This window comes from Gymnodraco acuticeps, unplaced genomic scaffold (assembly GCF_902827175.1).
Source record: "Gymnodraco acuticeps unplaced genomic scaffold, fGymAcu1.1, whole genome shotgun sequence".
NCBI classification, from domain to species: domain Eukaryota; kingdom Metazoa; phylum Chordata; class Actinopteri; order Perciformes; family Bathydraconidae; genus Gymnodraco; species Gymnodraco acuticeps.
In genome coordinates, this window is record NW_022992244.1 from 492,204 (window position 1) to 513,255 (window position 21,052).

A 21,052-nucleotide genomic window follows, 5' to 3' on the forward strand; every position below is an offset into this window, starting at 1 on the left:
GTTTAAATGAAGGTCATGAGTTATTGTGACATATAGCCATACCTCTTAAACGAAACCATTTGTAACCCTAGTTCTATAGGTTTTTTGTGCATGTAAATGGTCTGCAAAGGCTAAAATCCCAAAGTTCCCTCCAGAGGAAGTTTCTCTCCCAGACACTCCCTGAAACGCCTCCATTGGACTCCTTTGTTTACTCCCTTAACATATAGTGACATGACATCAACACTCACACTTATATTGGCCAGCACTCCAACACATGTTAGGTAATAGGCCAAGATGATAGGCCAAGGGGGGCGGCGTATCTCTAATCGCTTGACCAATTGCCAAAGAAGCAGACAGCTAACTAATCAGCAGACTGGGCTCTGGTTTCAGACAGAGGGAGAAAAAGAGGTGCTGCAGCACAGGCAGAACAATAGAGACCTTTTTGAACATTAAAGCATGTAAACATGTAGCCTATCAGTATAGGCACAAATATGAAATATGAAAATAAGCATTATAGGGCCCATAACCCCTTGCCACACATTTAGAAGCTCACTAATGTCTATCCTTCCTTGTCTAAAATGTCATTGTATGCAGTAGTACAGTTATAAAGTCCAGACCCAGAGGTAGTTGAACAGGTTTAGAAAAGTATATTTGAAAAATGTTTTCCTTGAATGTTCTTCTTAATTTTACGATGGCCTAAAAGGGGAGATTTAAAGAATCTCCTCGAGATCATTATGAGATGTTTCTTTGAGCTTTAATTACATGAACCTTTTTCTCTACAGCGCCCGGGTGTGTCAGGGAGCCTGGAGGACGAGCACCCAGTCGTTCAGGCTAGACAGAGGAGGAAAGGACCTGCGGAAGAGTGGACGGATTGTGAGAAAAGCCTAATATAGAAAGAAGCCAGAAGTGTGTGGAGACTGTGAATAATTACTTTAATGGCAGAAAACAAGGCAACAGCAGAAATCATCTTAATGAGGGCGAGGTATGTGAATCTGTCCTAGAAGAGGGGATGTTTTGGAGCCAAATCTAGCTATTTTTTCATATTGCATTGAGGCTCAAATTCTTTTTGAGAACTGTCTTATAGCCCCAAAGATATTTCGATAAAACACAGTATCTGTGGCCATATTTCTCAAAATACGCATACAAAATGTCATGTTTTGAACTGCACACAATTCCCTTCCCCTACCATTGTGTTGGAAGCAGTGTTCGAAATGGGGGTAGCCAGGGGGAGCTTGGCTCCCCTAAAAAGGGGGGAAGCTCCCCTGAAGGCCGACTTTGAGATAAATAGGGGGAGCCCAAAAAAAATCGTGCATATACACACAGATTAGAAATGTTGAGTTTCTGTAAATACAAGTTCTTGAAATAAATAATAGTCATTGTTCATTACAGTTTCTGAATATTTGTTTTATATTTGTGAATATTTCTGGGTGTTGCCATCTGTACGTGGCGGCGCTGCATTCTTTACGCTACTTACGTTGATATGGTTACGGTGGCGATGCCGGCACGGTATTTTACATTTTCATATTGATATTTTTTTAACTCTGGCTTTGTAATAAAAAATATGGCGAAACGAAAACAGCCAAGCCTCGCAGCTTTTGGATTCACAAGCAAAGAAGCGAAGGTGTCTAAAAATGACAACGTGAACAGAACAACTTTTAGTTCACCGGCTGTAAGCGGCGTTAGGGTCGAGTTTGACAACTCCACACCGAGGGAGAGGCCTGCTGATGCGGAGCCTGAAGAGGCTTCAACAACGGCCACAGCTGCCGGCGCCACCTGCAGGGGCGGCGCCAGGGGGGAGCTGAAGCACCCCCCAGGATTGCTGAAGCACCCACTAAGCACCCCCAAGAAATATGTGTTATTTTTTTTTTCTGAAAATGATTATTATTATTTTTATTAAATTAGAAAAATTGGTAACACTTTATATTAAGGTACACAAATTAACCATCAACTAGTTGTTAATTAGCATGCATATTAGCAGTATAATGGCTCTCTATTAGTCATTATACAACACTTATTAATGCCGTATTCTGCATATTCTACAAGTAATAAGCCATTAGTTGAGAGTTTTTCCTCAATAACACTCTAATTAGTGCTTATTTCTTGCAAGTAAGGAAGTTGTTGTACATGAGTTTTGGTCTTAATATGCGCTGCTTAATATGGGCGTAATAAGGCAGTAGTAGCACAAGAATAGTAATTCTCCCATAATAACACTTAACAAATATGATCTATTCTTATGGAACAAGACATGAAACTATAAGTGTTAATTGTGTCTAAATAACTCAAAATTAGGTATTTATATGTTATAATATGTTTTGGGGATATTGACGTATGTTTCATATTTGCACATTTATATTTTTGTAAAATGTGTACTGAAGGTTAGACCCGGGTACAGGAAGTAGGAGAACGTGAACGGAATATAATGGCAGTATAGACATCCATGAGTACACTGCCACTAATTTTCCCTATGCAACCTGAAGAGTAAAAGGGTCAAGTCCGTCAGAAAGCAATGACTGTAAGTGTAAGTGTGAGCCTTACGCCTACACTGTAAGGATTAGTAACATGTATTGTGTTTATGTGATGACATGTGGAGGAGATGTTTAAACTCAATGAGAAAATGCGTTAGCATTCGCGCTAGCGTTAGCATACATGCTAGCGTTAGCCATACTAGCCTGTATACATGCTTATTGTACAGCTAGCATTAGCTATGTTTACCTTGTTTACACTAAGCGGTCCTAATGTGTTCATCTGTGTATGTTACACTTGCATGTATGAGATCATTAAGTGCCTTGTAACTTATTTTTTTATAGTTTCACTCCGTTTGAATGTCACTGGACTGCAAATAAGTCAATAAAGGAGCATGGCTGCTCATTCCCTGGCTCTCAAAAGAGTTTGGCTGGCTGTTTAATCTATGTTCACACTGAGACAACACAGAGAGAGAACAGTACACCTATTGTGTAAGAACATACAAGCAGGTCACACAGTATGATCACAAATACATAAACTCTGTTAAAAATCAGTTTTTATTAAAAAGTACAGGCTGCATATATGTTCTCAGCCTTGGAGAAACTTGACATGTTTTGGTACATGTATGTGTCTGAACCTCTCTTTAGTGGTTCATTAATAAAACAGATATTTCAACGTGTGCCTATTTTGTTCATGTACTGTTGAGGTTAATTTCAGTAGTTGTGTGCTATAATGTATTTACAAAGTGTGAAGAGGAGGCAACTTTAGAATAGGGAACCTGTTCTGGTCAATTCGAGTCAAACTACTAGCTTATTGGTTATGAACAAGACTTCACTTTAGAATAGGGAACATATTCTTAGATAGAAATACCTAATTAGAGTCAAACTACTAGCTTATTGGTTATGAACAAGACTTCACTTTAGAATAGGGAACATATTCTTAGATAGAAATACCTAATTAGAGTCAAACTACTAGCTTATTGGTTATGAACAATACTTCACTTTAGAATAGGAAACGTGTTCTTAGATATAAATAGCTAATTTTGAGTTGTTTAGACTTAATTAACACTTGTAGTTTCATGTCTTGTTCCATAAGAATAGATTATATTTGTTAAGTGTTATTATGGGAGAATTACTATTCTTGTGTTATTAGGCCCATATTGGGCAATGCATATTAAGACCAAAACTCATGTACAATAAGTTCCTTACTTGCAACAAATAAGCACTAATTAGAGGGTTAATGAGGAAAAACTCAACTAATGGCTTATTACTTGTAGAATATGGTCATGTAGAATAAGGCATTCATAAGTGTTTTATAATGACTAATAAAGAGCCAATATACTGCTAATATGCATGTTAATTAACAACTAGTTGATGGTTAATTTGTGTACCTTAATATAAAGTGTTACCGAAAAATTATTGATTACATCAATGCAATTGTAAAACAAACACATTTTTGACCAAAAACATAAAGCCAACACATATGATTAGGCCAATGGCCAGCACCCATTAGATTTTTTACCTACCCATAGGCTAAATTACTTTGTGTCACTTAAGTGACTTCCTGTTAGCTATACAGCCAAATTATTGGCTAACAGCAATGTGAAAAATGTATCGTTTTTTAGTCCTTAAACTAAACTCAATCAAAACCACGTGAAAGCGAGAGGGATTTTGCACATAATAGGCCTCGTGAGTACAAGTAGCTTACTTCTGGGTCTCTGTGTTTCATTCAAGCTCTGCTTTGTCTCTCTGTGTGTGTGTGTGTGTGTGTGTGTGTGTGTGTGTGTGTGTGTGTGTGTGTGTGTGTGTGTGTGTGTGTGTGTGTGTGTGTGTGTGTGTGTGTGTGTGTGTGTGTGTGTGTGTGTGTGTGTGTGTGTGTGTGTGTGTGTGGTGTGTGTGTGTGTGTGTGTGTGTGTGTGTGTGTGTGGCACAAGCCATTTTGTGCGCACCGGTGGTGGGTATCTACCGGAGATCGTTGTTGTTAGCATCTGGTGCTAACTAGCCAGGCTAACGGATATAGGGAGCTTTTTCAACAACAAGGTGGAGGGAGAACTCTCTCCTGTCGGACTGAGAGTCTCAGATAACCTCAGCTCAGGTGAAGTAAAGGACTCTCTCAGTGTTTAGATAGTTCACTTTAGTCTAGTTATCTCAGTGGGTCTCAAACGGTTTGTTTTAAAAGGGGAGTGATTTGTAAAATATCTATAAAGAAATAGAAAATCTGTTTACAGTTCTGTTTCATATGGGTGTTGAGAGATGTATCCAGATCTCTTCATTTTGCTCTCAAAGTGCACCAGATTGATGCTTTTAACTTCAATATTTAAAAAATCTTCCCGGGGGAGCATGCCCCGATTATCGAAGTCGCGGATACACTGTGTGTGGGGAGTGTTGCAGTAGCAAATTAAACTGTAGCGCTGGTGCATTAATAGAGAGGCGAAGTCCCTCCCCTTCCGAAAGCCTCCATGGGACCCCGGAAGCGGAAAATTATACATTGAAGTCAATGGAGAGAGAAAGGTTATCTTTTGATCCCGTTTGAATTGTGCCACGAATGACACATATGATGTTTGTCAATTTAAAAGAACATTTTGCAAGTCAAAAAAATAAAAATGTGTCGTAAAACTGTGAAGTTACACATTTTTTCGTGTGAAACCGCTCAGTGAACTACAGGTCTCTCGTCTCGCACAACACGCGTCACCAACATAAAGATGGCCGTCACGTTAGCACATTTCACCACATTCTTTCAGAATGAGAATAAAAGTATTTTACGAGGTGAACATCACTACAAGTCTGGGCACGTTGAGAGCTGTACCTATATGAAAGGGGAGTTAGTCGGTTCTGTAAGAGCAGCGGGACCGGCTTTACAAGGTTTCGGTGAGTAATATGAGTGCAATGTGTAACGTTAATGTCAGCTAGCTAACATGAGCTAACAAGGTACACTAACGTGTTTTGTTTTAGTAACTAGTTTTCTCCTTAAGAAATTCGTGGTCTCTGTGTATGCTGTGGATAACATTAGTGTTCACAAGAACAAGGTACACTCCCGTGTTTTGTTTTAGTTGCTCTTCAGATTGAAGCGGACAGTTGTATATCGACTATACTGTATGTGTGATCTCCTTTTTCTCGTTGTGTCATTTGAGTTTATTTGCTGTGTGTAGATTCAAGTAGGGCTGTGCGATTATGGCAAAAATCATAATCACGATTATTTGGGTCAATAATTGATATCACGATTATTTTGACGATTATTCATTGACCATTTATTGAACTTTAAAACAAATAATATTTTACCAATAAACAAGATCAACAAATATGTTGGAGCGCACTTCCAAAACCATACTAAACATATATTATTAATATGATAAATACAAATAAATTAGACCAAAATAAATGAAATCAAACATGTTGCAGTGCACTGTCACAACCTACTGAAAACTCCTTAACATATAGCCAACATTTTGGTAAAACATATTCAACATATTCCACTCAGTTAAACGTTGAAGGCTGGCCAACCGTCATGGTCCAGAAGTAACAGGAAATAAATGCAATAAATACAATTTAAGACCAAATAAAAAAATGTTTAGGCCACCATGGCAAATGCTGGTAAGGCTGCTCATGTCATCTCTTAAAGATTGTTTGCAAGAAACACCAGCCTGTTGACATGGTCTGGTTTCAGAGATGAGCTCAGGCAGGTGACGATATTGCCACCTGTACTGAAGACCCTCAGCCACGCCCCGACACAGGGGTGACGCCGGCCAATCACAAAGCTTTGATGCGTTCAAGTGCATTATTCTGGCACAGGAAGATTATGTTACAGGACATTAACGATAAAACAGAATATTGTTGTTCTATTTTTAGACACATCTCGCGATCGACTGGTTGGGCACCCCTGGGCTAGACCATAGGTCTGTTGTGGTAGCAAAGTAGTCAGCTGAAGCCACATCTCTCTCAACTTCCCCATGGCATTTGTCATATAGCGCAGGCAGCGCAGACCTGCTGAAATAATACCGAGACGGCATCGCGTAACGCTTGTGCAACGTGTTGACAAGTTGCTTAAAGCCCTGGTTGCTAACAGTGCTAACTGGGCACATATCTTTAGCGATGTGAAATGTAATGGCACCTGTAATATCTCTGTGTCTCTGCGAGCTCGTCGCGTAGGCCGTCGCTCTGTACAATGCGTCCAGAATCGATGACTGTGATGATGTGGTGGATGAAGTCGAGCGGGCATCTGCTTTTTGTTGTATTACTGCCCGGTCGTATTGCACTTTGTGGTTGTATTTCAGATGATTAAAGAGATTGGTTGTGTTAGCGTGTGGTGCCAACACAACCTGGTAACAAATCCTGCACTGTACTTTATTTTGCTCCACGTCGGACTCCTGAAAGCCAAAGTACTTCCAAATAGTGGAAATAGTTTTACCCTTCTTTTTAACGAGTTGCTGCTCTTGATCTGACATCTTCGCTCGCGCTGAACACTCACAACACATGTCACTCCCACGTGGCCGAGTGGGCTTTCAGGGAGGGGCGAAAGCGCACCCAGCAAAAATAATCGTATTTTGTCAATTATGCTGTTTTCATAATCGTCGCAAACCATAATCGTAATCGCGATTAATTGCACAGCCCTAGATTCAAGGATTTTGGTTATCTAGGCACAGCTGTGTGTGACTCCCTCTGGTACACTGGTATGTGTTTTCCTAATGTAGAGAGCATTGATTAATTAATAAACTACACACTGAGTCTAGATCCTGACCAAATCCTTTTTTATTGTTGATCAAATGTTTTTCAAAAATGTATTCATACACATTTAGAAAAATACAATATACAATCACAACCAATACAACACAAATTACAAAAAATACAGAAAAAACAAACAATAACAACAATCAGACAAGAGGACAAAACTATGGAAAAATAAACCCTCCCACCCCCAGATCCGGACCATACTTGTATTATTGCTCATTCAATCTATTATAGCATGCTAACAAATGGTACTTACTTTATTTTTACAGATCTGCATGGGAGACGATGGCGCGATGCAGAGCGCTGTCTGTGATTGTGCATAGGAGATGTACAAATGCAGCCACGCTGCAGCATTGGCAATATTTGCCATGTGGCAGATCAGCTCCACAGATGTGAGTGCCAGTGGAGGAAGCCTGGCACTTAAAAAGTAGTCCAGTCGGTGTCTCAACTTTACCAACAGCGAGAGGAGACATACAACCCACTGGCCAGAGACATCGCCAACTGTCAACTGGGGGGTTGTAAACGAGGCCGAAGGGGTGAAGGCTTAGAATCGAGTCTGGTCTCTTTGTGAGTGAGTCGGGTGTTTTGGGAGCATCACCCGATGGACTTGTGCAGCCATCTGCCCTGCTGGAGGTGAAGTGTCCACACAGCCAGAGGAACATGACCATCGCGGAGGCAGTCCAGTTACCATCCTTCTGTCTTCGTGAGGAGGGTGGGTCATATATTCTCAAGGAGAATCACCCATACTGGCACCAGTCCAAGGGCAGCTGCATATCACAGACCAGAGTCTCTGCTACTTTGTTGTGTGGACCACGAAGGAGGTGATCATCATCCCCATCCCCAAAGACCCTGCATGGCATGGAAATCTCCTCCTCCTGGAAAAATTCTACACCCAGCATATGCTCCCTGTGTTGGCCAGTAGAGGTAGATTGTGGTGGAGATGCTGAGCAGTTATTTAATTGTTGCATGTAATTATTATTATTCTGCGTGCTTCTTAGTTATTCCATCTTTTGCTGTAACATGGATCTGTATGTAACTCTATATTTACTTGTTATCTACCACTTCCTTCTACATCATACACCATCATTATACATGATGGTGTATATAGGATATATATATTTGTATACATATCTGTAAATTGTATAATTTTATTTAAACATCTTTTTGATCTCTCAAACTGAGTAAAATTGACAATAAAGTTGACTTTGAAAAATATATATATTCTTTATGAAAATAGTTGACTGTTGTCAAATGAATCCAAATGAAACGTTGGACTGAACTACAACTACGCCTTTAAATCTCTACGGACTGTTTTTCAGTGGGATGGCAAGTTCCTATCTTTAAACATTTATTAGTTTTTTCTCAGAACAGATTTGATTTTCTGAAGTTAATTTAACTTTGCCGACCATGTAAGGTCATCATTAAAAGGTACAATCAATTTGTTTAGGTTTGACTAAAATAATGAAAAACATTTAATTTGGATAATTTACTGACAGAATAAGAAACTCAATGATGCTCTACTCACCTGTTCCCTTTTTATAAAGTGAAACAGTTGAAACGATAGATTTGAGTAAACTTAAAAACAACCTTCTCCAAAAGCTATCAAGGAATATACCGAATACTTACAATACAATACCTGTTACTCATATATTAATGTCTTTGTAACTTCAGTAAACCACTACCTCACTAATTTCTTTCATTCATCACGGTTCAGTAAACTAAGTGATACATGAACCAGTTTAATCATTATAATAACGTAGGATTGCAACTCTTTGAAACTGTAGGTGGCTCTTAAAAGAGCCGTTGTGTTTGGGTGTGCTGGTCTCAGGTCAGTCTAAGCCCTCTCTCCACGGATGCGGCGGGCCAGCTGGATGTCCTTGGGCATGATGGTGACCCTCTTTGCTTGGTTCATCTTGGGGGGCAGCTACATGGATGTCGGTGCAGTCCACAATCATTGCGCAGTTGAAGGCAGAATTAATGTATTATTGACTCCGAATGAAGCACAACTTCATGTCATACAATACAATGACTTTATTTGTAATTGTGTAAAAAAATATGAGCATTGATTAGCAAGCAGGACCTGCAGGAACAGAGAATGGTGATGGATGGAGCTGGGAAGAGAGAAGAATAAAGAAAACAGATCAACTTTATTATCGGATATTAAAAATTCAATTTCAAAACAAGTTGCCGCTCCTACAGTTTTCTAGTATGTAAAGATGATTTCACATGACCTATGCAAAATATCACACTCAATACATGTGTGTCTCTGGGGGGTGCATTGTGCCTTTGATGTATATAAATAATATACCATAACCAAATACTATTACGTACAGTGGAAATCAGGTTGCCAGAGCAGGTCAGTGTGCATGTTCCTCAACGTCTCAGCAGTTACAGGTGAGGTAAAGAAAATAAAAGAGAAAAAAGTCAGTAACAACACTTAGTTTAAAGTAACAACACTTTGAAACACTTTGAATAATTATCTCTTCTAACAATTTTCTCTCAATAAGCACACAACGACTGTCTTTCCAACAAACAGATTGTCATCACAATGAAACACGTCCAGAAGAATGACATGCAAAGCTCCATGCCTGCCTTCGACTCTCCCTGAACTGCTTCCTTAGCACCCGGTGGAGGGCGCAGTAGGCTACTCTTCAAATGTTTCACGAAATACTTACCATCATGTTTGGTTACTGTTTAACATTTTGGTTTACTTCGTGTAATAAAATAATAACTTCATGGTAAGGCTACTAAAAATGACAAGGCTAAGTAATGTAATGCTAACTAACGTGCTCGCTACTCGTCGCTACTAGCTAGGTAGCTAACTTGACTATGTTCCATGCACAACATGTATATTACCTATGATATTACCTGATATGTCTGATCCAGCGACTCCTGGTCCTTTCATCAGACGGGAATCGATAGAAGGAGCAAGTGGTATGATCACTTTTATGACTACAACCTGGTACAAAGCACACAGGCATCTTGTAAAAGTGAATTTATTTGTAGCGATCTATAATTGATTGGAGGGAATAAATCAGTTATGAGATCTTCTTCTTCTTCGCTTTAATTACGAGTCTTATTATAAATCACCGAGCATGCCTGTGACATCACTTACGCGACCCAGAATGGGATTTGGGATTTGTAGTCTTTGTAGTAGCGTATTTTTCATAGTCTTATATTTCAGCAGTTTTACGACAAAATGTGACTTTTTTGACCTGGAAATGATTGTTTAAGATTGACAAACATCATATGTGTAGTTCGTGGCACAATTCAAACGTGATCAAAAGATACGTGTTCTCTCTCCATTGAATTCAATGTACATTTTTCGCTTCCGGGGTCCCATGGTCCGGAAGTAGATGGGCGTGACTTCGCCTCTCCATAGGAAACCCTTAATGTTTGAGCACCCTCTATGAAACGTCAAGCTACCCCACAGCACCCCCTAGAGAAAATCTCTGGCGCAGCCACTGGCCACCTGCACTAGCGAACCTGACGATGCCCATTACCTGCCTTTTAACTAGAAACAGAAAAGATGGAGTGAGTGGAATGAAAGGTATCCATGGCTTTTCATAAAATTAAAAATAAATGTGGATGTGAGATTTGCAAAGAGGCAAAACGTATATTGATCTCCCTGCCGCTCGCAGAAAAATACACGGAGTGCACCTTTCACAATAATGGATTCAGGGAAAATCAGCAGTGATCAACAGAATAACCTTACGGAAAAATATTTATAAGATTTATAAGCACCATAAGAGCCAGCACACGAAAAAGCGATCAAGATTTTGGAGATGAGAAAAAAAGATGTCCTACCAAACAAGGTAGGCCTATTTGCAATCAATGTTGATCTAATGCAGGAAACATACATCTTTCAGTCAACAGAGCGTGCGTGTGACATATTTAGTAGCAGGATGTGCACTGAAAAATAGGGCTCCCCCGAATTTAGAAAATGGGTAATTCGAACACTGGTTGGAAGCAGATGTCAACCCTCAAAACCAGAACTGCTGAGGTAGACATACTTTATCCAGTGGAAATGTTTTGTTTTTTATGACGAACGAAACAAGATATACCCTTCTGCCTGTGTACTCTGACTCGTTCATTGAGGAATGTTGCTCAACAAGGAACTAGACCAAGCAAAAATGATGTTCATCAATATTGATTTTCATTGTGGTTTTGTTTATGCATGATGCATCACAAGCTGCTGTTTGTTGTACATTGTCATTAAAGAATGGGGAAATTGGTGGCCTCTTCTCGGAAATGTTTTAATTACCCATGTGATGGCAATTGTTGATCTGCTTATTACTTGAACCTTGATTAACTTGTGAAAGACACACCCTGAAACACAAGGGGTGTGTTTCAGGGTGTGTGTCTTTCGACTGAATATGTGTTGTGTTGACCCCATCGACAAAAGACAGAAGAATGTTTGGAAAAAGAAAGAGAGAGGTGTGGACGAGCTCAGGCTGAACAGAGAATCAAACACAAGCAACTTTTACCAAAGTAACCATTGTTTCTGTCACGTATGAAACCAAAAGTCAACCACCTTATCTACCTTAGTTTGTGTAATCAAGGTGAATATTGTTGCCCTAAATCGATCTTTTTCTGAACCTAACCAATACGTAATGTAGTTGCCTCAACATAACCAAGTTGCTAATTTTCTTTGGATTAAGAAAGTTAACAACATTTTACGAAACTGCGACTGTGCGTCTTTATCTGACAAGTTGGGAATGCCTTCAAATTATATGCAAAAATGCTAATATGACATGGGACAAGTGTTTCGAAGAGGTCGTGTCGAAAGTAAACAAAATAACACTTTAATAAAATAAAGGAGAAACATAAGAAGACTGAGAAAATATCAGCTTTGTGGGTTCAGGAAACGTGGTCAAAACCATTTAGTCGCCAACAAAACAGCACTTCCCATTTGGTTGTTTAAGGGCCGCGGAGCCTTACGCCGTATGTCTTTAAACCGGTTATGTGCACACATCACACACTCAAACACACCATCACAGTGTCCCATGCGACCCTGTCTGTTTCTGTAGGGGTTGTTGAATTTCTGCCCTCCTGCCTGATCTCAGGACAGCTAACCTGACGGAAACTGAACATACGAGCAGCTTTCTAGTCTCTAATTGTGTTCAGTGAGCGGCAACGCTCTCAGCTCAGCAAACAGCAGTCACACACTTTCAGCAGATGGCCTCTCTGCCACAGGTGGGTGTTCATTTTCTATATCTCATGGGAGTTGATCTCCACCTCAGCAATAACTCTGACTTATTGTTTATAATGGAAGGAGTTTAACTGAAATGTTTTGTGTGTGCCTACAATTACATTTACTGATTTTAAAGTTTCCGTTTGAATTCAGAGGCATGTAGGATATATTTGTGTCTAATGGAAACATCAGCCTGTTTGATATTAAATACATAAACCCAAACACACCCACTAACAGCAATGTCATGTTACATAAAGGACACGTAGGCTTCTGTCATCAGCATTGGTATTTGCACTCCAGTTAAATACTGCAAACGGGTTAAGGCACGTCACACACACAGCTCTCATAGTTGCTACCTGGCTACAACTGAAGTCACCTGTAACGCAGTAAGTCTGAATATTTGTTTATGTGCGGTAATATATGTAATTTGCTGGATGATTTAATGGATAACAGTGTACAATCTGGTAAATGCAACTCACATCATTTTAAGTGTATTCATCAATTGGTTATTTGTACTCCTTACATGTTTTCAAGTGATGCCATTTTCTCTTGAGTTGCCTTAAGTAACCAGGGTTTTGTTGAACACATTAGTAATAGTGAACTACATTGGTAGTAGATTTTTGTGAACTGTATTCATCTCTAGGTTTCAGATTATAATATAAAAATCAGTTAATAAATATACAGTTATGAGTTTTGCTTAAGCAAAAAAGGCCAGAAAATTATAATAAGTAAGATATGGAACCATTATAAACATATTTTGTAATAACCAGCAATAACTGCTGATATGTTAATGATAAAACTAACATTTGTTTAAAGTGGATAGACTTATTATATTATAGGGAGAAAGATAATATATTCTACCATGCCTCTTGGGGTGAATGAATCCCCTTCTAGTAATATGGAAGCTTTAAATTACTTTAAAAAAATCAAATTGAGTAATAATACAACAAAGAGTCAGAGTCTTAACGTCAAATGTAAGAAACATGTCTGTCAAGTTAGTCTTGTAAATCCATGGTGCGAGGAAATAAAACGAGTGTATCCATCAGCCAGCAGCAGCTCTCTGAAGGTGCAGTTGTCCTCTGAGTAGAGCCCCTGAAACACACAACAGATATTAACCATCATTGAACTACAAAACCATGGAGTTTCTTGGGGGAAATTGTATTTTTTGCTTACCTGCCCCCTCAAATGACTATCCATGCAGAGAAACAGAGATGATGACTGGCCCTTGATGACAATTTCCCCTGTTTTCACTGATTTCAGCTCTAGCACACCTGGAACACAAACATATAAATATACGTCTTTACTGGACCTCAAACTATCCCATGAGGATGTCTTTGATAGTAAAATATCCTCCAAAACATGCTCTCTTTCTGATTTATCTCCCAAATACTCACTGTGAGGAGTCTGAGCATCACTTCCTGACACTCTCCCATCCAGGGTCATCTGCAGATATGTCCCTCTTCTGTGATTATCTGCATCATGAAAAAGGAAGGAAAGGAAGAAATTAGCATAATGGATAAAAGAGAAGCAACATTTCGTCAATATGCAATATTAAATCCGTGGTCGTATAAATACCTGTGTAGAGATGTACCTCTCTGACTTGATTATGGAAGGATACAATTGGGTTGGAGCCAGCGAGATAAAACGACAAACAAACCAGGTACAGCATAGTTATCTAACAGTATCATGAATGAATAGTAAACTTTCGCGAAAAGCACCATAACTAATGTAAAGGAGGGGGGAGGGGTAATAATTTAAGGAGGGCAAGGGTTCTTTTAAATCAGGTGGAGAGCAAAACTGGGTAATCAAGGAGACAACTACTAAGTTTAAAACACAATTTATTCAGTAGAACATAACATCTTTACTAAGAAAACTAAAATCAGAGCCGTCTAAAATATAATCTCAGTAAAAAGATAGTCTAAAACTATGTTAAAATACAATTAAACGTAGTTAAAACAATACAAATAATTCAAATGTTAAAAGGGTTAAAAGTATTTTCTCAAAACCAGTCTTTCCAGGGCTGTGAAGGTGCTCCGTTGACCCTCTCGGACTGCCGTGTCTTTTAATCCCTTTGTTGCGTGTGCCTCTGTTCCTGGTGCGTTCTGCTTCTGCCGTCTCCTTCAGTCCCAGTTTCCGTCTCTGCTCCCGGTGCGCTCTGCCTCTGCTGTCTCCTTCAGTCCCAGTTTCCGTCTCTGCTCCTGGTGCGCTCTGCCTCTGCTGTGCCCTTCAGCCTCTCTCAGTTTCCGTCTGTCCTCTGCTGCTCTTCTCCTTCCCTTTATAGGCGTGTAAATTGGCTCCAGGTGTGGTCACTCATTGTCAATCAGCATGGCAAGGCCAATCCAAACATTTCAAAATAAAAGCATGCAGCAGGAAGTTAAAACCAGTTAAAAAGGCAAACACATTTCAGAGTAAAATCACACAATAAAAAGGTATAAAACACACACTTAAAACCATGCAATAATGAATAATTAAAATACATTGCATGTGACATCAACATGAGTCTTTCTGCAATTGAACATCACCCCTGGATGTTGTGGTCTGTTTCTGACTAAAGGCGAACATGGCATCGGTGTCGCTCAGCTCCCGCCTCAACAAGGCCGTGCGCCAGCAGTACATGAGCCTGCCTCAGGGGGAGAGGGTCCAGGTTACCTACATCTGGATTGATGGCAGCGGGGAGGGTCTGCGCAACAAGACCCGGACCCTAGATGTTGAGCCACAAACCATTGATGGTAAATGTCCTGTTTTTGGAGTCTTTTTCACCCTTTAATTCTGAGCCTCTTACACTTTCACATAAAGAAAAATGTCAAATATGTGTGGAATTGTTTTTTCTATGGGGTATAACTATTGACTCTGCTCTTATATGAATTATTAAGGGCTTCAGTAACTTAATTTACAAAGAGATTGATACCTCTCTTTGGTAAAAATGTAGGCACAAACCAAAGTTCATTAGCTTAGCTTAGCATAAGGTCTGGAAGCAGGTGGAAACAGCCTGGCTCAGTTCCAACTGTAACATAATATACCTTTAGGGCTTAATAATTAACGCTAAGCATATCACTTTTGTTCAAACCATAGAAAACTGAAGTGTAAAAATGACTTGTTGTTGTTGAATGATTTCATATTCTATTTATTTATTTGCCTTCATCCTCATCTTTCCTTCTTTTTTTTTCAACTGATCTGAGATCATGGAAATCCCCCAAACTAATAATACTTGGTTTTTACCTGACTCCCGTCTAAATTTAAAACGTTTTCCTGCCAATCACTTGTAAAGGAGATATAAAGGCTATTTTTATTTGTAGGCTACTCTGTAGTACGGTGAGATTACATAAAAGTACTAACAAATAATGTACATGGAATTAGTTTTGGTGACATCACAGCTAAAGTAGTAGCATATCTGGTTTAAAGGCTGAGTTATATTTAGTAATGTTTTGATGATAACATTTAAATGTGTCTTGTCAGATATTCCTGAGTGGAACTTCGATGGCTCCAGCACATACCAGGCGGAGGGCTCCAACAGTGACATGTACCTCGTCCCAGTGCGCATGTTCAGGGATCCTTTCACCCAAGACCCCAACAAGCTGGTCCTCTGTGAGGTGCTCAAATACAACCGCTTACCTGCAGGTACATACTGACATGTTGTCAATGTATTATTATCCTGTTCAGTAAATCAGGACAAACAAGTTGTACCACTTACCTCTGTTATGTCATGTCTAGAAACTAACCATCGGATGAACTGCAACAAAGTGATGGAGCAGGTTAAAGAGCACATTATTTGGTTCGGCATAGAGCAGGAGTACACGCTGTTGGGAATAGATGGACATCCCTATAGCTGGCCCACAAATGGATTCCCAGCACCCCAAGGTACATCATCTGTGATTATTTTCTATTTCTTTTCCGTTCATTTATCCAATCCAATCCAATCCAACTTTATTTATATAGCACTTTAAAAACCTTTAGACCAAAGTGCTGTACAGAGAGATAAGCTCACACAACATAATATAAATACATTTAAAATACAAGATACAAACACAAAACAAACCAGAATAAACGTAATAATTAAAAAATAAATAACAGCCATATAATAAAAAACAATAGACCACTGAAAGCAAATAAAAGCAACAATCTACTTGTTTCTGAATGCCAAGGAGAAGAGGTGGGTTTTAAGACAAGATTTAAAAGCAGTCAGTGTGGGAGCCTGTCTGATGAGCAAGGGCAGGTCGTTCCACAGTTTAGGGGCGGCAGCAGAGAAAGCACGGTCCCCTCTACGCTTAGACTTTGTTTTTGGCACACTCAGGAGCAACTGATCAGCTGACCTGAGAGTGTGAGTGGGCGTGTAGCTGTGTAACAGCTCAGAGAGGTAAGGCGGGGCCAGGCCATTGAGGGCTTTAAAAGTAAATAAAAGAGTTTTAAAATGAATCCTCAAATGAACATTCATGTGGAAGAAATATCGAGAAAAATACACTCTGTAATAAGCATTCTTTATAAAGTGTTTTTAAGTTGATAACTAATGATTATTTACTTAATGGAGCATCAATATTCAAAAACAAGGAACATGTGAAAAAAACCATAAAATCTGCAGCTGTTTAAATAGCTGCAGGGAAGAAAAAAGGAAAGTTAGCTTTCACACAGTGGGCGGGGCTTAGGGTTTGCTTGACTGATGTCAACATGCTGTCAAACTGTCTCATTTATGAACAGTATGCCAAAATATGTTTCTGAAAGTTCACATGTTATCAGACTGACCTACCTACAGTTGGATGGTTGACACCTTGTTAGAATCCTCGGCTGTGATTGGTTGTTTTTCTTTAATGTATTCAAGTGGAATCTTTCAAATGCCATTAGAAACACTGGTTGGAGAAACTGGTTTGTTTTCACAGATTATGTGTCTCATGGTTAAGGTTAGGGTTAGGGTCAGGATGAAGGGGCCCTTTTTAAGCAAATATGACAACAATTATTAAAGTTGCAAAGTTGCTATTGCCTAACAATGTTGCTACAAAAATAAAGTTGTTTTAGGATTGGCAATTAATGAAAATGTGTTATGTTTTTTTTGTACAGGTTTATATTCGTTTTTGTCTTAACAAGCTTCCAATTATGTCACCCAATTGAAGGACCCTACTACTGTGGGGTGGGGGCAGACAAAGCCTTTGGACGGGACATTGTGGAGTGCCACTACAAGGCCTGCCTCTATGCTGGGGTCAATATCTACGGCAGCAATGCTGAAGTCATGCCATCTCAGGTAAATGTCATTCTTATGCGCAGTGGAAAGACGATACTAAAACGATGCCTTAACTTGAATTATTGTTCCTTGTCCTTTTTGTTTAACACACCAATTTCCTAATTAATCTAATTATCTGCTTACTTCAGTGGGAGTACCAGGTGGGACCCTGTGAAGGAATTGAGATGGGAGACCATCTGTGGGTTTCACGCTTCCTGCTGCATCGTGTGTGTGAAGATTTTGGAGTTGTTGCAACACTGGACCCCAAACCAATGACGGGCAACTGGAATGGCGCTGGTTGTCACACCAATGTCAGCACCAAGCAGATGAGGGAAGAAGGAGGACTGGAGTGAGTAAACACACCCTTTAATACTCTAAAGTTTATAATGAATGTATTCACTATAAAACACCTTGTCTAAAATTGTCTCATGAATTGAACCTTACTCATATTGAAGTATTTTGTCTTCTCAAAGTAGAAATGTTAAATGTTAAGTGAAAAAATTTACTTCCACCAAATGTATGTTTTCTGTGTCACCAAATGTTTAAGGATAGAACATTCATTCAAGAAAAACTACTTTAAAAAATATGACTGTAAAAATTATTTTAAAAGAAAAAACGTACTTATTTGGACTTGCATTCACCAGGCATCATGCCCACACAAACATGAATTCAAGTTAAATAAAATGTGGTTTGTTAAGACAATACTATTTAAAGACAGCTTTCAATAGAGCTAGCAACAGAAACGTTGTTATTTGCTTAGCAACACATTACTCCACTATTTCTGTACAAAATGTTATTTGCTGCTATATCAATGCTCTGTATGCCATACAGAGCCTTTAACCAGGCTGCATTGTATTTACATAAAAAATAAGACATTGTTACTCTTTTTTTTGTGACAAAGCTTGGTCATATTTTGTGTCACTTATAAAGTTCTAAAACTATAAGTAAATAGATAACATTCGTCCACAGACAGTCTCTGGAGCAACCAATATCTAAACCGTTTTTCTTTACTCCTCTAATGACAGGTTTATTGAGCAGGCCATTGAGAAGCTGAGCAAAAGGCACAAGGAGCACATCCAGGTGTATGACCCGAGGGGGGGGAAGGACAACATGAGGCGTCTCTCAGGACACCACGAAACCTCTAGCATCCATGACTTCTCTGCTGGAGTGGCCAACCGAGGGGCCAGCATCCGCATCCCCCGCCCGGTGGGTCAGGAGAAGAAAGGCTACTTCGAGGACCGTCGACCTTCAGCTAACTGTGACCCGTACGCCGTGACCAAGGCCATCGCATACACCTGCCTGCTTCATTCAGAAGACATGGAGGAGAGCGAAGAAGAGAACATACCTGCTATGTAGAAAAATATACAAATAAACATCTGCCTGCTAGTTAGACACTTGAAAAATGTGGGGACATAAAGGATTCAGGTTTATTGATGTTGCTATATTTATTATGAGATACATTTTCACGAGATACAGTACTAGTAAATGTTTCTAGAAACAGGGAATATCACTTTATGTATGTTAAGCCTATGTATTATTATTACATGTGTTGGGTAAAGAGAAATAAAGACACAGCAGTGCTCTACTTGCCGGGATCGCTTGTTTGTTAAATATTAGAATACAAAATCAAATGTAAAGTAAAAACTAAAAAAACTTGGGATTAGCAGTATTGGTTTTCAATACTTTCTGAGATTTGATTAATGTAATAGGCTATTGAAAGAGATGTGAAGGATTTTCTTTCACAGGTTTTTTAAGGTGGTTGAGATTTTAATGTTCTCTGTCAACATCAAATTAACAGTGAATTATTGTTTGGTCATCATATTCACTTTACAAATTCATTTAAAAAGTGATTCTTAACCCTGGCCTCATCCTAACAAAAGTGATAAACAAACAAAGTGTTATACTAATTATCAGTGTTTCGTCATCTTTATATCCAACTGTAACAATTACGAATGAAGATTGAAACCTTGAAACTAATAGGTACAGCCATATTGGTTTAGATTCTGATTCCCTTTTTGATTGCCAGAAAAATCCAACTACAGTTGAATATAATCTGACCAAATCTACTACAGTAGTGTCACAGATTACCACCAGGTGGAGCCACTAGTATAGTCCTCCTCTCACAGTGCCTCATCATGTCAGTGCATTTAAACAATTGTAATTCACCAGTCAGAACCACCTGGAGAGAGGTCAAGGTGTCACAACAGACCAACACCGTCTATGTGGCGCTTTGAGAATAATGATTGACATGTGGTTTGGAATAATGGAGCATTCAACCACACAAATAAAAAGATTGCAGGCAGAAATGTGTGATGAATGAGTCTCTCTATGTTCCTCTCAGTATGGCAGCCTGATGCTTGGTGCACCTGACATATGGCGTTTCCATCTCATCCTGTTACTTCCGACATACAATCCTCTCACTTGTAGCCCGGCAGTGTCAAAATGACTCAGTATTCAAGCTGTTTGAGGGGAGGTTTTTGCAACATGAGTAAACAGAAAAAAAGGAATTCTGAAGAGCAGATCAGATGCCAGCACATACCAGATTTCCATGGATACAGGCAGTAACTTGGCAACTGTGATGTTTGTCTGTTGTCATGGAAACATCCGTCGAGCAGAGCTTTTAGCAGGAATATCAGGAGCCTGGTGAGATGAGGGCATGGAGAGAAAATAATGTTCATATCTTTGTGTTTAATGTCATTTTAGTTTTTTAATGTAAATGCCACATATACTAGACCCATGATAAAGGCTGTATGTGAAAATCGTACAGGGCGTCATCTTTTTTAATGCAACACAGCCTTCATAACTTTCACTGCTCGAGCTGCTGATGCTGCACATCTATAGGAAATCCAGTCAGAAACAGGAAGTGCTACAAGAAGTAGGAAGTCATGTGAGATATTATCATGTACATTTATTTTCAGTTTTTAATGTTTAATGTGTAAAATTAACATTGTTTTGTCTTTAGAGATTTCATAGTTGACAGTGTAATTACTTTAATGTGTGTTTATAAGTTTGAACGTTTTACTCCTCCTGGGAAATTCAAAGATTTAAGATTCAAAAGATTTAATGTCATATCAAATTTCGGCTAACTTTTGTTATTTTGCATGTCTGAATGTAAAATGCAGCATACATAATTATATGTTTACACATTTGACATTTTATCATATTCTAAATTTGATATTATATTTGTATCCTCAAATTGAACGTTTTGATTGTTTTTTCTAGTCCAACAAGTAATTATATTTGTTATATTCAATGGTTAAATGTATGTTTAAGATCGTAGTTGGTCATTTCAAACATATAAACTAATACATGTTTATTATATCAAATCAAATCAAGTTATATTTATATAGCACATTTATAAAGATTTTTGGTCGAGCCAAAGTGCTGTACATATAATAATATATATATAATATCTCTTAAGAACTTGGAGAAAAATATCCCTCCCATTACTTTCACTGGGTTGTCAGAGTGACGTCACTGGTC

General features: G+C 38.9%; 2 protein-coding genes across 3 annotated transcripts; one reads left to right on the forward strand and one right to left on the reverse strand.

The window, feature by feature from the left end:
* Positions 1–12,149: 12,149 nt before the first annotated feature.
* On the forward strand, positions 12,150–19,159 carry LOC117539961 (glutamine synthetase-like). 2 transcript variants are annotated; one of them, XM_034206336.1, is made up of 7 exons: positions 12,150–12,362; positions 14,915–15,089; positions 15,817–15,978; positions 16,072–16,218; positions 17,463–17,590; positions 17,719–17,918; positions 18,595–19,159. In XM_034206336.1, exons 1-7 carry the CDS (start codon positions 12,345–12,347, stop codon positions 18,923–18,925), a joined length of 1,161 nt encoding a protein of 386 aa, XP_034062227.1. In that variant the 5' UTR covers positions 12,150–12,344; the 3' UTR covers positions 18,926–19,159. The 2 variants fall into 2 exon arrangements, with proteins under 2 accessions (XP_034062227.1, XP_034062228.1); XM_034206337.1 differs by lacking the exon at positions 12,150–12,362 and adding an exon at positions 12,598–12,746.
* On the reverse strand, positions 13,078–16,355 carry LOC117539962 (fibroblast growth factor 21-like). Its single transcript, XM_034206338.1, has 4 exons — positions 13,936–16,355; positions 13,755–13,832; positions 13,534–13,631; positions 13,078–13,452 (listed from the first exon to the last, which is right to left on the reverse strand). Exons 1-4 carry the CDS (start codon positions 14,027–14,029, stop codon positions 13,351–13,353), a joined length of 372 nt encoding a protein of 123 aa, XP_034062229.1. The 5' UTR covers positions 14,030–16,355; the 3' UTR covers positions 13,078–13,350.
* Positions 19,160–21,052: the final 1,893 nt, after the last annotated feature.

Excerpts from the sequence above, each read along its gene's own strand:
- LOC117539961 (XM_034206336.1), top strand. Across the intron at positions 17,591-17,718 it reads CTGAAGTCATGCCATCTCAG|TGGGAGTACCAGGTGGGACC; the intron begins GTAAATGTCATT and ends TGCTTACTTCAG. Across the intron at positions 17,919-18,594 it reads AGGGAAGAAGGAGGACTGGA|GTTTATTGAGCAGGCCATTG; the intron begins GTGAGTAAACAC and ends CTCTAATGACAG.
- LOC117539962 (XM_034206338.1), bottom strand. The coding sequence starts at position 14,029 with ATGCTGTACCTGGTTTGTTTGTCGTTTTATCTCGCTGGCTCCAACCCA. Across the intron at positions 13,833-13,935 it reads AGAGGTACATCTCTACACAG|ATAATCACAGAAGAGGGACA; the intron begins GTATTTATACGA and ends TTCATGATGCAG. Across the intron at positions 13,453-13,533 it reads ATAGTCATTTGAGGGGGCAG|GGGCTCTACTCAGAGGACAA; the intron begins GTAAGCAAAAAA and ends TGTGTGTTTCAG.